The sequence below is a fragment of the Onychostoma macrolepis genome, chromosome 05 (genome assembly GCF_012432095.1).
Source record: "Onychostoma macrolepis isolate SWU-2019 chromosome 05, ASM1243209v1, whole genome shotgun sequence".
Lineage (NCBI taxonomy): Eukaryota > Metazoa > Chordata > Actinopteri > Cypriniformes > Cyprinidae > Onychostoma > Onychostoma macrolepis.
The window spans coordinates 23,870,111-23,893,776 of NC_081159.1; the positions used below are offsets into that span (position 1 = coordinate 23,870,111).

At 37.0% G+C, this 23,666-nt stretch overlaps 3 protein-coding genes across 9 annotated transcripts; 2 read left to right on the forward strand and 1 right to left on the reverse strand.

Annotated features, from left to right (window-relative positions):
• capga (capping protein (actin filament), gelsolin-like a) lies at nucleotides 1–4,518 on the forward strand. 2 transcript variants are annotated; one of them, XM_058776895.1, is made up of 9 exons: nucleotides 1–144; nucleotides 1,592–1,785; nucleotides 1,966–2,120; nucleotides 2,865–3,026; nucleotides 3,156–3,305; nucleotides 3,520–3,606; nucleotides 3,800–3,932; nucleotides 4,014–4,105; nucleotides 4,190–4,518. In XM_058776895.1, the coding sequence occupies exons 2-9, from the start codon at nucleotides 1,593–1,595 to the stop codon at nucleotides 4,253–4,255; spliced, it is 1,038 nt and encodes a 345-aa protein (XP_058632878.1). In that variant the 5' UTR covers nucleotides 1–144; nucleotide 1,592; the 3' UTR covers nucleotides 4,256–4,518. The 2 variants fall into 2 exon arrangements, with proteins under 2 accessions (XP_058632878.1, XP_058632876.1); XM_058776893.1 differs by having other exon boundaries at nucleotides 9–144; nucleotides 1,589–1,785.
• Nucleotides 4,519–6,129: 1,611 nt separating this feature from the next.
• Nucleotides 6,130–12,410, forward strand: si:ch211-114c12.5 (E3 ubiquitin-protein ligase TRIM39). The gene is made up of 10 exons (XM_058776876.1): nucleotides 6,130–6,222; nucleotides 6,468–6,592; nucleotides 6,733–6,813; nucleotides 10,259–10,375; nucleotides 10,470–10,601; nucleotides 10,716–10,844; nucleotides 11,294–11,345; nucleotides 11,505–11,531; nucleotides 11,626–11,652; nucleotides 11,745–12,410. Exons 1-10 carry the CDS (start codon nucleotides 6,198–6,200, stop codon nucleotides 12,302–12,304), a joined length of 1,275 nt encoding a protein of 424 aa, XP_058632859.1. The 5' UTR covers nucleotides 6,130–6,197; the 3' UTR covers nucleotides 12,305–12,410.
• A 958-nt stretch (nucleotides 12,411–13,368) lies between these two features.
• tp53 (tumor protein p53) lies at nucleotides 13,369–23,130 on the reverse strand. Of its 6 annotated transcripts, none has more exons than XM_058776887.1 (11): nucleotides 22,899–23,130; nucleotides 22,131–22,199; nucleotides 21,852–21,897; nucleotides 21,592–21,768; nucleotides 19,095–19,278; nucleotides 18,869–18,981; nucleotides 18,632–18,741; nucleotides 18,399–18,538; nucleotides 18,174–18,271; nucleotides 17,840–17,943; nucleotides 13,369–14,251 (listed from the first exon to the last, which is right to left on the reverse strand). In XM_058776887.1, the coding sequence occupies exons 2-11, from the start codon at nucleotides 22,175–22,177 to the stop codon at nucleotides 14,155–14,157; spliced, it is 1,116 nt and encodes a 371-aa protein (XP_058632870.1). In that variant the 5' UTR covers nucleotides 22,178–22,199; nucleotides 22,899–23,130; the 3' UTR covers nucleotides 13,369–14,154. The 6 variants fall into 6 exon arrangements, with proteins under 6 accessions (XP_058632870.1, XP_058632872.1, XP_058632874.1 ...); XM_058776889.1 differs by having other exon boundaries at nucleotides 21,592–21,765; nucleotides 22,899–23,128; XM_058776891.1 differs by having other exon boundaries at nucleotides 19,095–19,221; nucleotides 22,899–23,126.
• Nucleotides 23,131–23,666: the final 536 nt, after the last annotated feature.

The window sequence follows — 23,666 nt, forward strand, 5'->3', positions numbered from 1 at the left end:
GCCTTTGTAAGTTACTGAGGGGGAAATGGCAGGAAGTTATGAAGCAAGTCACTGTATATGCAGTAGAGCCGATTGTTCAGGCAGCAGTTACATTTAAGAACTGTCTGAAGCTGGACTGTCATCAACATAGACTATTGCATCAAGGTAGGAAATTTACAGATAATTTTATAATTTTTATGCTGTGGCTCTTTAAAACATAAGTTACACATAATTTAAAATATAACTATATATAGCTAGTAGTATATATATATATATATATATATATATATATATATATATAAAATACTTAAATTATTTTTTAATACTTGTCTTCAGTACCTATGTGACAATGTAAAACTTTTACCATAATCTGAATATGTATTCATTCCTTAAATTCAAATTTGAATCGCAATTCTGTGTTCTGTTTGCTTTAAATTTAGGAACTGAATTTGAATTGGAAAAGAATTTTCAGTTCAGTTCTAAGCGGTGCACAACCCTGCTAAGGACAGAAAAAAAGTGGTGCTAGTGAAGTTAAAAAAACTTTTTTTGGTTGCAATTTCATCAAATTCTGTTTTACTATTTATACTTTATTTGAAAGTTATAGGGAAGTGAAAGAAGGAGGTGTCAGCAGGCTTCAAAATGAGCGTTCGACTGCTTTACCATCTGCTCCAACATGACACAAATTTACACTCGTAATCATTCAAGAGGAAACATAGATGTGATCTCATTCTCAAGATGGTTGATGTGGAGATTGTGTAAACATTCATATTTTATTATGAATTTTTAACATCGATCATGTGAAGCCAGTCAAAGGATGCTGTGGTTTATTTCTGTTTGTGACCTCACATCTGACCGCTTAATGCGATTAAGTAATCACTGTAAACGCAGTGACTAGGTGGAACTTGCTCTGTTGATCTGTCTATCTGTCTTTGGTGAGCGTGGCTGGGTGTATGTAAGCTGTGTGTCTTGTATCGCTGCGCAACAGTTGGCCTTATGAATTATTTGTGTGGCACAATTGCATCTCATTTTACAGCTCTATTATATGTGATCTCTCTGCTCTCACCTCCCATCGGCCTTCCCATTGTGCATCTCTAATGGAGCATGCAATCCCGTGCTCTGCTTCTATATCTGACCCCTGACCTTCAGGGTCCCCGCCCCTACTGTCTAGATCAGGCTAACTCCATCAAGCCTGCTCTATCTCACTGTCCGCCCCTCTTTCTCTCCCATCACTTCCCATATTTCAACTTTCTGTTTCCTATATTCCCATTTTCTCCTTCCCTAAACCATTCTTCTTGCTTTCTGTCTGTCTCCTTCCATCCGTCCTATATTTAAACATGCCATGATTCTCTGTTTGGATTGCATTGCTTCTACAATATCCGTCATATTTCACTATAATACTTGATATTTCCTTTCTTATCTCCTTGCTTTCCCTGTTTCGCTTCTTCCTTGTACATAGGCTCTCTTCTTTCTTTCTCTCTCTCTCTCATCCACTCTCGCTTTCTCCTCGCTTCATTCCACCTTTTCTTATCTCACGTCCTCCTCTCTTTCTCATAACGCAGCCCCCGACCTTTACGTGAACACGCTCTTTAATCTTGCTCTCCACCCTCAGCAGGATGCTTAATCTGCGGGCGGCACAGAGCCAGTTTACCCATGAAGTGCGAGAGCCAGGGCTGTATGTCTGGAGGGTTGAGAAGATGAGGGCTGTGCTCCTCGAACCATCACAGAGGGGAATCTTCTACAATGGGGATGCTTATATTGTGCTCAGCAACCGTGGAAAGGATGGAAATGACCTGCACATGTGGATGGGTGTGTAGCATCTGTTTATGCATGTATATAAATGTAGAATGAATGAAAATGCACCTGATGCTGCTTGTATACAGCATTGTTAAAATATGCACTGTTAAAATATTTTTGGTAAATTAAGTAAAAATCTAAAACTAAGATTTTGCATTTTCTCTTACTGTTGGCTTTCCTTCTCTGATCAAGGTGAGAAGTCGTCCCGGGATGAGCAAGGTGCTTGTGCCATGCTTGCCACTCAACTGGACAGCTTCTTGGGAGGAGAGCCAGTACAACACCGACAGGTGCAAGGATACGAGTCACCTGAGTTCATGGGACTCTTCCCTAAAGGAGTCAGCTACAAGGTGAGAGTAAGGGACAGCAGTAGAACAAAAACAACAAATCAGTAAGATTTTTTTTTTTTTTAGTAATTTAATATTGTATTCTACATATGTGCATTACATTTACATTTACATTTATTCATTTGGTAGACGCTTTTAACCAAAGGGACAACAACAAGCGATTCATCATAAAATGGCAATAAACATGAGAAGAGCCTGTTTTTACAAGTCTTCAGTCATCATTCAAAACAATAAAAGCTAGGACAGGAAGGAATTAAGGAAAATAAGAGCATAGATAAAATGAAAGAAATAGGAGGAGGCAGTTGGATGTTCAAGGAAGAGATGAGTTTTTAGTTGTTTCTTGAAACTTGTAAGGGATTCAGCTGTCCAGATGTTATATTTCAGTAAATACTGTTCTTTTGAACTTTCTATTCATCAAAGAACTGCATACTAAATCAGAATACTAGAATGATTTCTGAAGGATCATGTGACACTGAGGACTGGAGTAAATGCCTACTGAAAATGTAGCTTTGCTGTTAAAGGAATAAATTTCATTTAAAATATATTCAAATATTGTAATAATATTTCACAACATTGTTGGGTTTTTTTTCCGTTTTTGATCAATTAAATGCAGACTTGGTGAGCATAAGAGACTTTCAAAAACCTTCCATAAATCTTTACAGGCCCCAGACTTTTGATCTGTAGACTATGTGCAAAGAATGTGCCTCGATGAAATTACGAAATTGCTAGTTTCTCTATCTGTCTCAGGAGGGTGGGGTGGATTCTGGGTTTAAGAGTGCCAGGTCCAGGATTGACCCTGTTACACATCTCTACCAAGTCAAAGGAAAGAAAAACATCCGTGCAAGAGAGGTTGAGCTTAGCTGGGGGAGCTTCAACAAGGGCGACTGTTTTATACTGGACCTTGGAGAGGTGTGTATGTCAAAAAGCTTATTTTTCTAATGTTGTCTGTCATAGTGCAGTTATGGTATTTTAGTTGGATAAACATGGCCAGTCATTTAGTTGGTGTTATCATGCAAATGCACATGTGTTTATGTTCAGACTATAGTCGCATGGAGCGGTTCCAAAGCCAATATGTTTGAGCGTCAGAAGGTGCGTGAGATAGCAATGCTGATCAGAGACACTGAAAGGAATGGGAAAGCTCAAATCATCGATGTGACAGAGGGAGAGGAACCACTGGAGATGGTTCAGGTGACAAAAACCAAAGACCAATAAGAAATACATTTTAATTTAAATTTTTGATAATATAAATAAATAAATAATATATATATATATATAAAATGTGTATTAAATTAGAAAAATGTATTTCTACTGGTGGTGGACACCACACCACAGTAATTGTATCAATAAGTTTATCCAAATATGGATTAGAACTGATAACACCATCTCTTTTTTTGCTTAAAAGGCACTTGGTCCAATCCCAGCTCTGAAGGACAGCTCAACGGAGGAAGACGCTGAAGCAGACATCACTAATTCTGCTTCCCTTTACAAGGTCAGCTCTCTCTCCTTTACAGTGTATTTTGCAGTTATCAAAAATACTTTATTTTACTTGTTTTGTTAATCAAACTATTTGTTTGTCCTAAAATGAAACCAAACAAAACCAGTTGCTGTTTGAAGGCTAAGAATATTTTAGTGAAAATAATAATTCACTTCACAATCTCTGAATAATTCTCTCTCTCTCTCAGGTGTCTAATGCAACAGGCCAAATGACCTTGACAAAACTGTGTGACAAAGGCCCTTTCAGTCAAGAGTTGCTGGAGAAAGATGACTGCTTCGTCCTGGACAATGGATCTAATGGGAAGATTTACGTTTGGAAAGGTGATTGTGATTATTTGTTCAAGTTTGTGTGTTTAGTAAATCAAACTTTTTCGTTTATTGTCTTTCTTCTTTGATTCATAGGTAATGGAGCCAATGCAGAGGAGAAGACAGTTGCCCTGAAGGTGGCAGATGAGTTTATTACAGAAATGAATTATCCCAGGATGAGAACACAGGTACAATAACAGGCAGCTCACGGTTTCATTTGTATTTCTGTGCAGAACTGTCTGCTCTTTTACCAAATTTCTTTGTGACCTTAGGTGGAAATTCTCCCTCAGGGACGTGAATCTGTCCTCTTCAAACAGTTCTTCAAGAGCTGGAGTTAAACACACACCAACATATAGGATGTACTGTATGTAGAAAGTGATACTCATTTTGTATAATCACACAGCATACTAGCTTTGCTTATCTGTTGCAACTCTTTGCTATTAGCCAAAACATGCTTGTTTGATCCCAGGTATTGTGAAAACGGGCATGGATGACATTTTTATTCAGGAAATGCATATTTAAGAAATATAAATCAATTTGTGAATTGTTGATTCTGTCACATGCATAATGCTTTGCATTAATATAAAATACCTGTATGCAACCCAGTCTGTTCATTTGAGGTGTTCAAATACTTATGCAATGACGCGATGTCTGTAAACCTTTGCCATATTGAGCCTCATATTGGACCGATATCAAATATATGGACAAAAAGACACCACATAAAGTCCCAATGCTTATGCAACCACTATGAGTGATACATACATGGCCTTCAGTCTGATCGCCTTTTATCTTAGAGATACGCACCAAGATAAAGGTGTATTAACCTAAAACTGAAACCTCCACCAACCAAGGATTTAACTAATAAAAGCTTAAGCAAAATATCAGATATTCTTCCGTTATATTTTTTTCAATTACGTTTAAAACGGGTTGTGGACTCCTTAAGAATCAATGAGCATATTAAACCCTCATAACTTTCTTAACTGTTCTCACGAAGAAGTTTTATATTAAAGACATGTTTGAAATGTTTTGGGCAATAGATCTAGCTGATGCGAGTAACATTTTACTGCTTAAATCATAAATTAAAATTTAAAAGACATATTCTTTGAGTCAATTAATAACTTATTGTACAGTGAGGGTGATTTCATTTCATGCGAACAATATTTGCAGTTATCTTGAAATGACAGTCATCCAGGTGTGGTGAGAAAGGTGAGCAATACATATATGTCTGTTGCTGTTGTTTTAGTGTTGTTGATTATAAATGCATATTCAGCATGTATTTTTATCAGTTTACGTCATTATTTCAAATGAAACTGCAATTGCCTACAGGATGTGAACAGTTTCACATGATTCATTTCTGGTCTTGGCTTAGTTTGAATGTCACACAGAGATACTGATTTTAGTTTTATTAATTTACTTTTTAGTTTTGAAGTAGATCAGAAACTTGGGGAAAGCGTAATCAAATCTTTTGCTGCCTTTATTTCTTTTTAAGTCAGTTTGCTCAAATTTAAACCAAACACACAGTCATGTTTGTATGTTGTCTGTTTTATATAAGTTATTTTGACTTTGAAATGAAAGACCTTTCAATAGCTTTTCAGCCCACATACTGTAAATCGATTACATAAGCTCATAATGCCAATGCCCTTATCACTGTTCTCACTTTAGTTAACATAAGTTTACACGAAATGATAGGTGAGATATCGTGTGTCAGTGACTAGGGTGGATTGAGGAGACAAAGTTCATTGTGTAGTTCACACAGATGACATGATACTGCAGGAGAGTATCTGGGTCCTTGTGCTCTGCTTCTGCCGGCGTGCAACACAAATCTCTGAGCTGGCCTGCTCCCACAATAGAAAAGGTGAGGGATGTAAACTTCCCTATATTCTATTTGATTTAAACATAATATTTGTGTTGTTTTTTTTTTAATTTTCCCATTCAACTGGCCTTTGAATCGGTACATAAAAACTTATTTGTGCTTTCACCTAAATTTGGGATTTATTTGTGTTGACTTTTAAATTCTTAATCTTCCTAATCATTTGTAGTAGTAATTAGTATTTTAGAAATGTTATTTATTTAATATATTTCAATTATAATCACAGTATATATTTAATTTAGTTAAATAAATGTATTGATAATATAGTAATACTATTAAATTATATGACAAATTACATATATTAAATATGTAATTATTAAGTACTTGGAATGTTTCAAATATTTGATGAGCTGACAGTTTGTGTTCTGTATAAGGCACTCAAACAAAACTGGACTTTCAAACCAGCCAACATGAAGAGTATCCTGAAGAGCAAAAGTAAGTTTTAGAGACTATGATTTTAGCAACACCATTTTGCACATTGTCTTATATTTGTATATTATTATTTGTCTTGTCTTGTCACTGTCATTGTCACTCTGTGGAGCTTCTATCACCAAAACAAATTCCTCGTATGTGTAAACATACCTGGCAATAAAGCTAATTCTGATTCTGATAACAATTTAAAGTGTGTTTGAATGTTTAAAAACTAGCCTAGATTTTATAGATGTTTGTTTTTGTCACAGAATATGAGGCGCCTGAAGCTGGTTTGAGTAACTCTATCGGAGCTGTACGCTGGAATCTTCCTGATGAAAGTCTTCAGGCTCACAGCTCAGTTCCTAGCAAGAGCAGTCAGAGTCCTAGACAAAAGGTAAACCAAAAGATAGATAGACAGACAGACAGACAGATAGATAGATAGATACTTCCTATACTGTAGAACTTCCTTTTCCGTACTGGTTTGAAGTTCTACGTTATTTCTAATTAATATGTCACCTTTCTGTTGTTATACAGGACTTGAAGGAACTCCACAGCCTGCAGGAATGCGTTAAGTTTATCACTCAGTGGAAACAGCAGGTGGAACATGTATGCAGGGTAATATGTAATGTTTTTTACAGCCTAAAATGTATAGACTTTAACTATCACCGCCCGTATAGGCACGAGGTTGGACATAAACACAGGCTTGCTGATATTCAGACCAACTGTACGCGAGTGTGATATTACCAGATAGCACACGTACGTCTGCAAGATGTCTGTTAAAGATCTCTTGATCTGGAAAGCATCTGCTGTGTACAAACATCTGACAGACGACTTTCAGATGTCAGTTTTACATACATTCTAAATCATATTCATCTTAAAGACATCTAATATACGTCTATTTGACATCTGATAGGAAACATCCAATAGATGTAGCCTATTGCAGTTGAGCAAACACTCTAAAAATACGTCTTGCAGATGTAAATGCAGACGTCAAATAGACGTCTCCGTGATATACGTGTGCTATCAGGTTATACACTGGTTCAGTAAATGAGAAGTTAACAGTGGGTAACTTAAATTTTAAACTCAATATTGCCAGATCCTTTGTCTATTGTAGATTCCAATAAAACCACAGCAGAATTATGCTGCGTTCCAGACAACTTGAAATTTGGATTTTTCCCATCTCCTACTTGGAAATAACATCTCAAATCAAATCAAATCACTTTTATTGTCACATCACCACAGCACATGTGCCTTGGTGAATGAAATTCTTGGGAGTGTGCTCCAGACAGTGCAGAAACAATTTACATATAGACAGTACCATTACATGACAATGTGCAATATACATATTCTTATACTCAGTACACACAGTGTACTATTAGACATACTTACAGTTAGCAATATACAGTATACACAGTATGTATACATTCTACATTATGTACACATACACACACAATAATATGCGAAGGTGCAGTAGATTTACATAAACTGGATATGCAAAATGTCATGGATGTACATTGGACGGTGTCCAGTGGTAGCAGATAGATTATTGTATTAAGTGCATTGTGAACGTATAGTCCAGTATTGAACTGTGTTGGAGTTAAAGTGCAGTGCGTGGCATACCGTATAATGGGAGTATGCTGTAGGGTGTATTAGTTCTGACTGTTCATCAGCCTGATAGCCTGAGGGAAAAAGCTATCCCTCAGTCAGCTAGTGCGGGAACCGATGCTGCGGAGACGTCTTCCTAAGGGCAGCAGAGAGAGCAGTCTGTGGGATGGGTGGCTGGAGTCACTGATGATCCTCTGGGCTTTCCTTATACATCGCCTGGTGTAGATGTCCAGGAGGGAGAGAAGCTCACCTCCAACAATGTGGCGGGAAGTTCGCATGACCCTTTGCAGAGCTTTGCGGTTGCCAGCGGTGCTGTTTCCAAACCAGGCAGTGATGCAGCCAGTCAGGATGCTCTGCACAGTGCAGGTGTAGAATGTTCTGAGGATGCTGGGGCTCATTCCAAACTTCCTCAGCCATCTCAGGAAGAAGAGGCGTTGATGTGTCTTCTTCAGCACTGTGTCTGTGTGAGCGGACCATGTGAGATCCTCAGTGATGTGAACACCGAGGAACTTGGGTGTGTGTTTTCTGCTCTGTCTCCTGAAATCCACCTCCAGCTCCTTGGTCTTGTCGATGTTGAGTGAGAGGTGGTTCTCCAGACACCATTTAGTCAGGGTGCTCACGTCCTCTCTAGGCCGTCTCATCGTTGTCAGTGATCAGGCCTATCACCGTTGTGTCGTCAGCAAATTTGACGATGACGTTGAAGCTGTGTGTGGCTGCACAGTCATGTGTGTACAGGGAGTACAGGAGTGGGCTGAGGACACAGCCCTGAGGAGCACCAGTGTTGAGGGTCAGCGGGGATGAAGTATTGTTGCCCATTCTGACCAGTCTAGGATCCAGCTGCACAGAGATCTGTTTAGTCCCAGAGTCTGGAGCTTCGCAACAAGAGTGGCAAGCACTATGGTATTAAATGCTGAGCTGTAGTCCACAAACAGCTTTCTCACATAGGTGTTCTTATTTTCCAGGTGGGAGAGAGCAGTGTGTAGGGTGAAAGCAATAGCATCGTATGTGGAACGGTTGCTATGATATGCAAATTGTAGCGGATCCAGTGAGGCAGGCAGCACAGAGCAGATGTAGTCTCTGATGAGTTTCTCAAAACACTTGCTGAAGATGGGTGCCAGAGCAACGGGCCTCCTGTCATGCAAGCATGTGATTTTATTTTTCTTTGGTATGGGCACAATGGTGGATTTTTTGAAGCATGAGGGAATCACAGACAGAGAGAGGGAGAGGTTGAAAATGTCTGCGAAAAACCCGGCTAGTTGGAATGCGCATACTCAGAGCTGGATCTGGAACGCTGATTTAAGTTGGAGATCCAACTTGTGAACTCTTGGCCAATCAATCAAGCCCGACTTTAGCGAGACGTCTCATTTGACATCACTGCTTCCAACGAGCACGGTGTGGAGCTACCTTTTATCAAACTTAAAAACTTTACTCATTAGGTTGCTTTTCGTCAGCATGTTTAAAATGAACGGCAGTATTTTATACAAATGTTTTCCCCTGTTTTTTGCCGTAATTGACACAAAAACAAGAAATGCTTTCCTTGTGTCATGGTGACATCATGAGGTCAATATGTTAACCTGACGTGTGATTGACTGGAATTCACTGAGGTTTGAAGTGGGACATTTCAACTTGGATGTTCCCACTTCCGACCTTGTCTGAAATGCGACATATCAGCACAGCTGTAGCTTATCCAAATAAATTATTTGTTTTGAACGGATTGGTTAAATAAATGATTCAATAAATCACTTGATAAAGACAGTCACTGGTTTCGTTCCTGAATGAATCAGGGTGTTTGAATAAACAATTATTTATTCACTCAAAAATCATTTGTCGTCACTAAGCCTTCTGAGCAACGTTGAAACATTAGCATAAAAACAGGATTTTTAACATTGTTCATGGAACATTTTATATCTAAAACCTTCTAGTTGGAGAATATACAAAAGTTCCATAAAATTAAATGATCCCTTAAAGATTGTACAAAAAAATATCGTTTTTTTAAAACGAATGTTCATAGAACATTCAAAAGTAATGTTCATTATTTAATGGGAACATTAGTAAAATGTTCTTAGAGCATATTTTTGTCAGCTGGGAATGATGATAGATTTTCATTTTTGGGTGAACTGTCCCTTTAATGTTATTAAAAAGGTTGCTTGGCAATGTCTTATACACAGTAATGGTTAATCACTTCAATAGAAGCCTCATATTCAAGAATCATAAAGCTACTGATAAGACAGAATCAACCCCATGTCACCCTGTTATGACAGCTGCATTATCCTGTTGTTGAAATGAAATATGCAAGAGTGAGGTAGGGTTTCGGTGTTATTAAATTAAATCCACGCAATCCAACACCCTTTAAGGACTGTGGGATGATGATGCATGCAGACAGTGATGGGTGTTTGATTGTCTACACATAATGTCTAAAATATCTCAGTAATAATTGTGTGTGTGTGTGTTTTAGCCTGGCTCCAGTGCAGACGAAGGGTCAAATATCAGTGTGCATGCAGAGCCACGTAGTCTGGAGCAATGCCGCAAACTCATCCTTGAGTGGGCACAGGAGCTCAAAAAAGTTGACGATGTGAGTTCATGGATATCAGATACTTATGCATAAACATCATGCGTTGTTTTCATTAAGAAAAAGATTTTATCTGTTTATATTCTCCCTCCTATAGTTGTTTAGTGAGGGCACATGGCGACAAGAAAGAGATGCATCCTGGGACCAGAAAGAGAACAAAGTGGATTCTGCCAAGAATATGGAGCAGAAGATCATGGAATGGGCTACAGAGCTACAGACTGTGTCGGAGGTGAGGACAGTGAGTTTGACCCCATGTGACATATGTAATAATGTGCAAAATCTGTATACAGTATAATATATGTGTGTGTGTGTGTACATGTCATTTTTTTTGACCTGTGTACAGCACTGTGGTGTGATGAGACAAGAATTAGCCCATTTTCTGAAGCAGCTGGAACTGAAGAAGAGGAAAATCTTGACTCTGTTGCCTTTTTTGGAATTCATAACTTGGTCTCTACTGAAACAGGACAGCCAGGTACAAGTTTTAGATAAGAGATCAATAAACATTAAAAAGAAAAAAAAAAAAAAAAAAAAAAAACCCATCTAGCTAGAGTCCATAGTTTACACCCATAAACTGAATCGACAAACTATCATTATCAAGAGATACTTGTATCACTGCTTGTATAAACAGTTTGGCACAGCTTATAGACAGGTACGATCATCCCCAAGTTGGTAACGGTTTTGAAGACACTAAACATAAACAGAAATTAAGTTTCAGCATAATTACAAATGCAGATGTTTATATATTACATATCTATTTATTTTATTTATTTTTAAACATATTCAGCTAAACCATTTCATATTGACAGTTACAAATTAGGGATAGAACATTATCTCATATATGTTCAGCAATATATAATAATGTCATTTAGCAATACAAGCAGTATATTTATGTGTATGTATTACATTCATAATGTTTTTTAGGGTGTTGTTCCACAACTATGGCTCCTCAGCAAACAACGTACCTGGAAAACAGGTAAACCTTTCACTTGCATGAGTTGCATCCTTCAATAGACTAAAACGGTGATTTGGCAAATTATATTAAATTGCTTTTAGGAAAAAGTGATGGTTTAAATGATTAAACAATTTTGTGCTCATACTTATTCATACTGTACAATTCCATTTGTTTTGACAGAGACCCCAAAGTACATTCCAAACTCAGGTACTGATTTATGCATTTGTCTTGTTCAGTGCACAATTTAATGTGGCAAGCATCTAAAATGCAATTACATTCTTCATATTGCTGTTTTCCATAGTATGGAGATGGATCTGCAGTGCTTCAGGTAACACTGATTCAGCCGTTTATGATTCAGCTGCCAATGAAATTCCTTTTGGCTTAAGAAAGCTTTGAAATTTTATCTTTGCACCTGTTTAGTGGACATCACACTGGACCCTATGACAAAACACCCATGGTTGCAGCTCTCTGATGACAAAAGGAAGGTACAGGAAGCTCTGAATGAAACTGAAGTGTCCTTCAGTACCCAGCGCTTTGACAGCTGGCCGTGTGTCTTGGGCTGGGAAGGGCTCACTTCCGGTCGGTACTATTGGGAAATTGATATTGCCAACAATGGCTACTGGCGTATTGGGGTGACCACTGCATCCTCCAAAAGGCATGGACGGTGTCCCATGAACCCCTCTGAGGGCTTCTGGACAATATGGAGAAGCACACGGCAGTTTTATGCATGCACCAAGCCAGAGACCGAGCTACCTCTGTCACTTGTGCCCAAAAAGCTGGGAGTGTACCTGGACTATGAAGAAGGACAGGTGTCTTTCTATAAAGTAGAGACACGCTCACATATCTTTACATTCACCGCAAATTTCCGTGAAAAGTTGTACCCGCTTTTCGCACCACTGGATGGACGCACACTTATCACATTGTCCTCTGCAGAAGCCACACCAGAAGCGTCCTCTTATGAAAGTGTACAATTCTTTTAACTTGACAAATGTTTTAATAGGGGACGAATGAGGGCAGATAAGCTGCCCTTTTAGTGCTTAAATACAAATACAGCTGCAAATCATCGAGCTCAAGAGCAGATGGGAAAGGTGGTTAAAATGATTACAATTGTCAGGTCTGATGGATGAGATCCTGTGGATACTGTGGAGTTGTTTTGGTTGTAAATTTCAACTTCAGTACAGTTGCAAAATTCTGAGGATTTTCATGAGTTCCCTTTTAATGGAAAATGATGAAATTTGGCATATCCTCAGACTGCTCTGGTATCAATGTATACAAAGTTTTGTGAATTTTAAATGCTGTGCCCACAATCTACAGGTCAATTAGTCCTTGTGGAGCATGGCTAACAATAATTTGACAAATCGGTATTCTTAAAATCATTTTTGTAAGGTACAAATCTGAACGATATTCTCCTTTTCATCCAAATCAAAAATACCTAGGAGTACAATGGAGCAAGTTTTTTAGAAAATCACTACAATAGTCAACATTTTAAGTGGATCAAAAAAGATAATCAGAGCTGTCCTTAGACAATGACACATTTTGGTTTTAGGACAACTTTGATGAAAGGTTTTGATCCACTTCAAATGTTGACTACTGTATATATAATCCATAAAAACATTTGATTCTAGTCCACATGATTGTTATTAACAATAATGTAAGTTTGCTTAATATAGCACCATTCACTGTGGAAATATAGTGTGTACACTTAGTTGGTGGGATTTGAAACCATCCTATTAAATTTAAGGTTTTATGTATCCAGGAAGCTTTGCTGCTTGGAGTGAATACTTTAAGAGATTCATAAAAATATTATACAAGTACACTGTGATTGTCCACATTGATAGTTGTAACACAGAGAACAATGTTTTTTAAGCTAATGTTTATACAATGTAACCATTTTATTACGAACATTATATGCATGCAATTTCTTGTAGCTTATCTTCATTATTTAAAAATTTTTTTACTGCACCATAATGCTGTAAACATTTTACTGCGAGTTAATGTTGGAACCAGAAAAGAAATCAAGACACAAATGATCTTTAAAAAGAATGTATTTAAAAAAAAAGGTGTTCTTAAAAAAAAAACTTGCCCATCTACAAAAAAAATGCACATGTATATATATATATATATATATGTATAAAAGATAACTATGTGTATACATGAAAGGAAAAAAGAAAAAGAAAAACAGCATAAAAATATACATCAAGTTGGAACAGTAGAATAGTATTATCAAGATTACCAGGAGGGACTCAAACACGCCCTGAGTTCTTGACAATTTTATTTGCTTATGAATATGAACGGAAATTAACCTAATAAAAAGGATTCCAAAAACAAAACCAGTGTAATTATAATTTTTTTGTTGTTATTTTTATTAGTTATTTGGCTTGTAACCATTTATGCTGGTTTTAGCTAATCAGCAATAGTACTCTTTTCTTACAAAAAAAATAAAAAAATACTGGCATTAATATATTTTCAACAAAATGGTCATCCAGTAAGTCAGTGACAATTCTACAACCTTGCCACTACATGTTGGGAGGAAAGTGACCTGCACTGACCTACAACAGGAATAATCCCACACATGGTTAAATCTCATGTCTGCATTGCTCCTCCAGTGCTGATAAAGCACTACACACCTACAGCAACCGGCCATTACTAGCCTCATTCATATAGACCACTTCTGAATCAGCTGACTTACAAAGTTCCCAGAGGAGTGAACAAGATAACACATGACATACAGGACTGAGGGATCATGGATCTGCAATTCACCAAATGCTTCCCATGACAAACTGTTTTGGTCAAACAAAGGCAAAAGAAAGGCAGTCAGCATCCCGCCATCCTAATCCGAATCGCTTTTTTCGTCTTTAACCATTAGTTTTTTGCCTCTTTTGGGCTCAGGTGTTTGGCCATCCTTCTCCTTCTTGCCCTTGGTGAGTCTAAAAAAAAAAATATATATATATATATAATAAATATAAAAATAATAATACATGAAATGAAAGATTAGAGTGTATATATAGGTGTCAAATGAGCTCTCTTGACAGTGATTGTGTAATTGCTGTAGGGCTGTCACGATTCCTCGATTAAATTTGAGTATTCAATTCCAAAAAATAAAAATCCTCGACTGAATTTTTCATGTGTCGATTAACTGGCAAAATACCAGAAATGGCGCATTCCAAGGACGAGAATCCATGAAAAGCATTATTAGACCGTCTTCTAAGGCTGCATTAAATACCAAGACCATTTAAAATCATAATAAAGCTATTGTGAATTCACAATGGCTGTGATTCAACTAAATAAATATATGCCCTGTGGGTTTAATATGCGGTTTATTTGTATACGTGTAGGTTACAAGCATCTCGGAGCGGCTCCATTCACAGGAAGTGCTGCTCCACACAAACTATTATCATTTAACATGTCTCAAACTTTACATATGCTGAAAGTTCATCTGTGAACAATGTGCACCTTTCTATCAGATTTATAAGGTAAATCACTTATAAACCTATGCCAACAATGGAGCATACATCATTATCTTTATAAATATGCTAAATGTTCATCAGAACTTCAAAATAGAAGTTCAAACCCTAGCTCTGAGTTTGCATGTTTTGATGTCCACATGTTCTTGTTCAAGAAATGACAGTGGCTGTAGCATTTCAATCATAAAGAAGTGGCCAAATATTAAAGATCAAGAAAACTTTTGAACTGTGTAGTTTAGTCAATATTAAACAAGGATTACATCGAGCTGTTAAGTATTTAAAAAAGCTGTCAGGCCGTTGGCGTAGGGGTGTGCGATATTGAAAAAAAAAAAAAAGATATCTGCATATTTTTTGGGATTTTTTCTATAACGACAAGACGACGATATTTTGCCGACTGTGTTATTGTGCCTATATCTGACTACCGTTGATATTCTTCATATTCTGTGTGGTCAGTTCACATCAGTGATAGAAATGAATCTTTTCATACAAGTAGATAGATTTAGATTTTTACCTTTTATGGGCAATTTTACCTTTAATAAAGCCTTTTTTTTTCTAAAAGTGTGTTTTGAGTCAAACTGTTACATTTAATCAGTCAACTAGAATAATAAGACATTTAGGCTGCTACCAAACAAATGAAACCAGTATCATCAAAATTAATCTATGCAGAAGTTGCATCTGAACTGGTGTTTAGATGCATTTACACACTGTTTAATGCAGCTCAGAGGGACATGGAATGCTTTAACCTGCAGTTACAAATGTATAATGTTTTGATATTTTAAACATAAAACATTCAATACTGATATTTGAAATTATTTTAACCCTTTAGGCGCCAGGTTTTTTTGGAAAAAATGCTGGATTTTGACATCAAGATTACAAAAGCTTGTGGCTTGAAAGGGCTTAAAGATAGATATCTACTGTAAATTAGAAAAATGTTGGGCATGACCGAAAGTTTATGTGGGGTGTAAATATACTCATCTAATTTGCATATTATGACGTCATCAGGGGGGCGGCCCTCTTGAATTTCATAATATTCAGTAAACCGTAGATATGGAATTGATGTTTGAACTTATTTGCATGTTTGTTTGTTTTTTGTCTTATCCTCATTCCAAATTATCAGAAAAGAGGAATCCAACAATAAAACAGGAGAAAGTACTAAATTATTACTATGTGTGACCCTAGACCACAAAACCAGTCTTAAGTGTCAATTTTTCGAAATTGAGATTTATACATCATCTGAAAGCTGAATAAATAAGCTTTCCATTGATGCATGTATGTATGTTAGGATCGGACAATATTTGGCCGAGATTCAACTATTTGAAAATCTGGAATCTGAGGGTGCAAAAAAAAAAAATCTAAATATTGAGAAAATTGCCTTTAAAGTTGTCCAAATGAAGTTCTTAGCAATGCACATTACTAATCAAAAACGATGTTTTGATATATTTACAGTAGTAAATTTACAAAATATCTTCATGGAATATGATCTTTACTTAATATACTAATGATTTTTGGCATAAAAGATAAATCTATCATTTTGACCCATACAGTGTATTTTTGGCTATTGCTACAAATATACCCCAGCGACTTAAGACTGGTTTTGTGGTCAAGGGTCACATATTACTATACTATATAGTAGTAAAACGTATGTGAACAGTAGTCTACTTTTTTGATCAGTTCATCAATAATATTCAGTAAACAGGAATTGATGTTTGAACTTATTTGCATGTTTTTTTTTTTTGTCTTTTTATCCTCATTCCAAATGATCAGAAAAGAGGAATCCAACAATAAAACAGGAGAAAGTATTAAATTATTACTATATTACTATACTATATAGTAGTAAAACGCATGTGAACAGTAGTCTACTTTTTGATCAGTTCATCAGTAATATTCAAGAAATAATAGATATTGAATGGATGTTTGAACTTATTTGCATGTTTTTTTTTTTGTGGTCAGGAAGAGAGAAAATCAACAGTAAAACAGGAAAAAGTAGTAAATTATTACTATATTACTGTGCCATAGTAAAATACATGTGCCTATTTTACGATCAGTTGACCAGCTATCTGCCCAATCAGGTATCTAGGTGACAAGTTATAGTTCTTGAGAGTATGGTACCTCTCATTGCATGGCACAGCGCACAGACCTACCCCACACTGACTGCACCTGTACTGGCGGCCCTTAGAGCGCGCGTGATCAGAACAAACGACGCAATTTGGTGATTTTCTCTCACAAATCTCACAATTTACTCAGATGCTGAACTGCTTCCGCATCAAAGACACGATAGCTCACTTGCTCTGCTATTTCCTCAAACAATTTTGGTCTAGAATCAAAGTACTACGTGTCTGCCATCTAGTGGTAGGGAATACAAATGAGATATTACACCATATTAGGAAATACAGTCTATTTAATGAATGACTTTGGCGCTTAGAGGGTTAAAATGAACAGATACTTTAAATGTGAAATTAAAAATCACCAGTAGGTGATTCATTCAGGAACTAAACATCGTCATGTTGCTCAGAGACGCAAAAAACAGTGCTGTAGCTGTTTGGAATTATTTTTTGTTGGCGAAATGGAGCAAAAACAGGCAATATGGTGTCTAAATCGTAAGTCTCTTAATATTAACTTATTGTTTATTGAACTGTTGTATAAAATCAATATCACAATCGCGCTTATTTTTGAACAAAAAACAGCAGATGATATATCGCACACCCCTACGTTGGCGCCCTCTGCAGGCATTTGATATAATACATAAAGTACATAAGTTATGACTATATTGTTCTATTACATTAGGCTATGTATTTTAATACTTTTGTTCAATAAAAACAAATGATTACTTGCTTTTGATATTTTATTTGAACTAATTATTATTGCCTCATTGCTATTATATATGTATTTTAAGTCAGCTTAGGTCTATTTTTATTACTACAAAAAATGATCAGATTCCTCAAATTATTCTCCGAATAATCGACCGATTACACGGTTACCAAAATAATTGTTAGTGACAGCCCTAAAAAAAGACCTTTGTGCAGGGTGTAGTTGTGGCATATCACCACTTACAATTTCTGCCGGTATCTGTCCATTTCAGATGGAGGCACCACGTCGCTCAATTCCAAACTGTCGTTAATCTTCTTCAACATTTCATATCTTTCTTTACCCCTCACCTGCATGAAGAGAAGGCTAATCTTAAAAGTCATGCAAACACAAACTACATTTTGTTAAAGTTCTTAGCCAACCATATTTGCAGTACACAATACCATTTAAAAAGCACAAGCTAGATTAGTACACTAGCACCTGTCATACAGTGGAATTTACCCTTCAATCAAACCAACTACCATTTCCATGAAAACCACAGGAGCATGATAAAAAAAGACACAGGAAGGTGCATCATCACCTGCAGCGTATACATCTCTTCATCACTGCTCCCGCTCAGCTTGGCCTTTTTACTGCCCTCAGGTCGAGCCACAGATGAAGTTGACTCTTTCGTCAAACCTGTCAGATCAGATTCACATTACTATGACATTTATTCAGCAGTGTATGTGGAATCTAATTGAATTTATTTCATACACACACAGACACAGACACACAGACACACAGACACACACACACACAGACTTACTACGTTTATTAGCAGAGGGGGTCTTGCCCAAGGTTTTGGTCTCCTGGTCTTTCCTGAAGTTGCTCTCCTCAGTTTTTCTGTCTCTGCCTGGGCACGCGCACACACGCACCTCGAAAGACCTGCGGCCCAGCAACTGACCACTGCAAGACAAGAGTAAAAGCAGATTTGATGATCCTTGGTATCCACATTGGAACACAATTCACTAACAGAGGAATCAAAGATGGACAACTCACTCATGAGTCTCCAGAGTGATGATTGTGAGGATGGGCCGGCGATTCATCCCTCCCATGCAACTGCTATTGCACATAAAATTGTACAACACCGTTGTAAACTCTGCTCCCAGCTGCAAAAAAGCACAGGAAAAAGTGACATTACAATTTACAACAGACAAACATTAATACATTTGCAAATAAATACATATTTTTTTTCATTTACTCTTGCTTATTATAGATCAAAATACTGCGACTGACTTGAGGAGCTTCGTAGGGAACCATGACACTGTGCCTCGAGTTGACATCATCCTCCCTGTAAAGAGCACGCGAGTTTCCTTCCACTCGGATCAGGTGAGCAGCTGGAGCCAATCCTGAGGGGGGAGTAAACAGGCTTGTTAATTGCTTTTAGTGGAACTTGCACCAGTATAGCTAGTGTTTTCCTGTACAATGGTGTAAGATTGGATGAGAAAGAGCGTGTCTATACCATCACCATCTGGGGTTCTCTCGTGGTGGGGACATCGACGGACCACCTCAGCCACGTGTTCGGACTTCTTGTAAATGGCTGTGGCTCTGATCACTGAGCCCTGGGGAGGGGCAACACCCACCACCATCTGAACTGGACAAGTTTTCGCCAATTGGCAAAAAAGCTTATTCAGATCAGAGGAGTACTAAAAATCAGAGAGAAAGAAAAACTCAGTCGCTATGTTTTTGGTTCATATAAACAAAAGTCACACGTTGAAAAAAATATTAATACAATCACAGCAAGTCATCAGAACATTCATAACATTTATGTTACTGAGAATGCTGACTCATATAAGGGATGGGTTAAGATGACCAACTAGCAGTCCAACAACTGACTACTAGTTGATCAGTGAGGTCAGCTACTTTAACTAGAATGTTGGTGCATTAAAGTGGACGTCTTGAAGAGAGGTTTTAATGGACTGACAGTGTGCTAACAATAACAAATAAATGATCTCCTTTAAAACACCACCACTACAGGTGAAGCAAATTCACAGCCTTTAACATTAAACATGCTAATTGTGTTTAGCAAAAAAATATGTATTTGTAAAATTTTAAATGAACACTTTTAATAAGAGTTTCTTATTGTAGAAAAACAAAAAAACAACAAAAAAAACCATACAAATGAAAATTATAATAAAACAAATGTTTTATCTAACCTAGTACATTACACAGAAGGACAGAAAGATTTGTAAGTCTTTACTACAAAAGCTTACAGATCTTGAAAAAAAAAATTAAGTTCAGACATATATTTTAAAATACTATATATTACAGAAATTATATAATTTATCACATTCAAATTTGAGCTTTTGAAATTGTATTATCCTCTTACCATACAGATCATATGCAGTCGTGTAGTTTCTCACAGGATCTGAAACACACCAGTTTGACTATCTTTCTCTATAACAGCCTAAAATTCTACTCTCTTTTCTAAAACTCTGTTTTACAGGACGCACTTCTCCCTCCAACGGTTAAAATGAAAATTTTTGCATGCCAAATGTCCCTGCTCTGAGTCTTGTAGACTGCATTTTCTGTAGAACTGTCACTCCCCTCCCCCACTGCTCGGAGGACAAGTTCAGACATGTTCGAACTCCACAGATACAGCTTACTAAGAAAACACTGCTACTCAAAAAATAAAAATAGGCAAAAAGCAAAAGCTAAAATTAACAAGGAGATTTCACTGATTACAAGACTAAATAAAATAAGTACCGTCAGATTTAATAATGTTAGACGGCTAAAAACAACAGAGACTGACAAAGCTAGACATATGACTCATTACTACAATAAATTATAGTGTAGTGTATGCTGACAAGTAGGTGAAAGCTTCTTTGACTGACAAACAAATGCAGTCATCTTATCTTCTGCCAAGCAGCCATCTTAGAGCAACACCTCTTTCTACATACTGGACAGTCACAAGAGTGTGTTTTAAACTAGATTTACTAAAATACAAAAGACAAACTACAGAAGCTATAGCTTTTTTCCAAATGTAGCTTTCTAATAAACATGTTTATTGGCTGTGAGATTAATTATTTTTCTCTATTGCAGTGTAAATGTATGCCAATAACACAGCCATTTCTTTCTGCAACCTCTCCAAACTAATATATGATGAATTTTTGGTAAATTTATTGGTTTTAATCTACATATTTGCTTCTATCCATTCTTCAAACTGCTTCTGTAGGGTTGTGTGGCATCATATCATATAAACTTAATAGTCTTGCTAAAAAATTAGGATTTGAAAGGTCTGAACCAAAAAAGTACAACAGACAAAAGAGAAAAAAAAATTGGTGAGGGGTGGGAGGTGGTGGGGCGGCACTTTTTTTTTTTTTTAACCCCAACGCTTCCAGATAACTTTTTGGTGCTCCACATGAGAACATGCCCATTCATGTCTTCAGACAATGCAATAAGAAACTGCCAAATTCAATTTCTTATTTGCCCACTCCAGATGTTAGATTGACAAGCTGAATGACCACAACAGCTCTCTACACCCGAGTAGCGAATACACAAAAGATGGGAATTCTGAAGTATTATTTAGGACAGGAAAGGAGGTGGTGATGGAGAATGAATGAAGGCTTGCGGTATCCTGGCAACATTCCGATTCAGCGCTCACCAGAAAGGACAATTTGAGTTTCTACATGACCTCAGGTACAAGTGCATCTATGTACGTATTTTAACTACTACATAATAACGTTAGTTCACTACCAACTGTCACTAACTTTTAACTAGATATTACCACTAACACTTATCTACATTCACTAAAAACCATTTTATTTCCAAACAGATTATGAATAACCAATAGCAATAATCTGAAACTACCAAACTGATTTTTCATTTATTTAGGATGCTAGTGTATAGTAATATGAGATTACAGGAATTATGGGGTGGTCGAGTACACTAAAATCATGCCACATTTTACGCAAGTTGAGTATTGTATGCATGGATGTATGTGTGTATTTTTAACTTACAGTGCAGGTCACAGATTTGGCGGTGCCAGACTGTGGGAACCCCAGTTTGAAGCCATGTTCCCCAGGATAATCAGTGGCCACTGGAACAGAGGCGGTCGGAGGGGAGGTGGACGGCTGAGGCTGTTCAGTGATCACATTGTCGAAGATGTTTGGATCGAAGGAGCTTGGAAGATACTGCTGAAACACATAAGAGTTCAGCACTGAAAAACAAGTATGAATACCAGAGGGTATGTGTGTATATACATGCTTTTTAAAAACACCTCATCATTGATCAATTCCCAGCAAGTACCAGCTTCTTGAGTGGAACTGAGACACAAATTGGGAGAGAGAGAGACAGAGAATTAGTTTAGCATTAAACTAACAAAGCACACACAATACACACAACAGAGTACTGATGCACAATGACAAATTCAAAAGATCTTGACCAACCAAAAATAAATAAATAACCCAAAAATTATTACAGAAACCTGAGATATTATTGCCTGCACCCACATAAAACTGAAGATATGACCAACTCCGGGTCTCTGTTGCAAACTTACATGAGGTTTCTCTCCCAGAGGTCGGCAAATTCTTGACTTTCTGCCATGGCTTGTTTTAGATTCGCAAAACTACAGATATAACACAAAATTTTCAGTCAGCTCAGCACTTGGGGGGAAAATATGATGAAAATACAACATCTCGCTCGATATTCTTCGAAGGGTTCAGCCGGGGACGTTGTCTCTTTACGAAGTTCGCTAACTTTCAAATTAAACAACCAAAATTTTTGTAAACAGTATCGCGAAAAGTTTTAAGGGCGGTTTTAAATCAAGTGACAGATCAAAGGAAACATTCATATAAGCGTTCTTTCTATGAGCCAAGTTTCGAAAACACCGCTTAGCTAACCAGCTAATTTGTTTTACAAGCTAATCGCATATTTGCAGATACCGTTAAAGTGAAAAAAAAAAAAAAAAAAAGCAACATTCAGACATTAAAAACAGATTTCTTAAAAAGACACAATAAGTTATATTTTCAAGTAACATTTTCGACTGCTAGCTAGCTATCCTGCTTCACGACTGTGACGTTCCGATAACGTTTAAAGCTCCGTTGGGCCTCAGTTTCCGCGCTTGTTAATTCATTGGTTTTATTCTAAAATTTTAAATAAGTTTTTATCGCATCGACGTCAACTCGTTAAAATAACAATATCTGCATGCGTAAAGTAATCTTGTAATCTAAATCCCGACTTTAACGCACGAAATAGTTTCAAATCAAACACCTAACGTTAACGTAAAAAAAAAAATTACGAATCAGCACAACTGTGTCTCTGTTACCTTGCGATAATTTACTTCTCTGACCTCCTCTCCCCAAACGGTTTTCACGTTACTCTTGCAAGAGTCTTGCGATGATGAGTTCCGAGTGACTCACGCGAGGGCCAAAACAACACAACATAAAAATGAGCTACTCTTACAAACCCAAAGCAAAATCCACGCGTGGAGTTTGAGGGGATTCCCCTGCAGGAGGAGTCTGCTGACGCTAGCGTCACCTGACTGACTGACCTCACATAGGGAATGAATTAAATGCAGCCAAGGGGGGAAAAATCAGCAGAAAATGAACGATTTTTAAAAGACGACTAGACATCTGCATTTTTGTTTCAATTTTAAAAAGATCTAATATGTTACCGAAAACCTGACATGCTATTACAAAAGGCGCGAAATCTGCACAATGAGGAAGTCGTTTGAAATATCCAGTCCGTTTTCATTACAGTGCGTTGCATTTAGTCGCGGGAGAGCGTTCCGAATACAAAACATTCGTTTTTTTATTCTAATTGTTTCGATATATAATATTGTTACACGACGTGACGTATTTTACAAAGCGTATCTATCGAGGCGCAAAGAAAGAAGTTAGAGATTAATAATATAGAGGCAGAATTCAATTGATTTTAATAGTTCAGAAAAACTCGAGCTCATCTCCAGGATATGATATGGTAAGCATCAAAGCAAAACTATATAAATCTAACAGAGGGATAAACCGAGAGTCACTAATTTTTGCAGACATAGCACTATGTTGTGTGCGTCTGCAGAAATGTCACCAAGTAATGA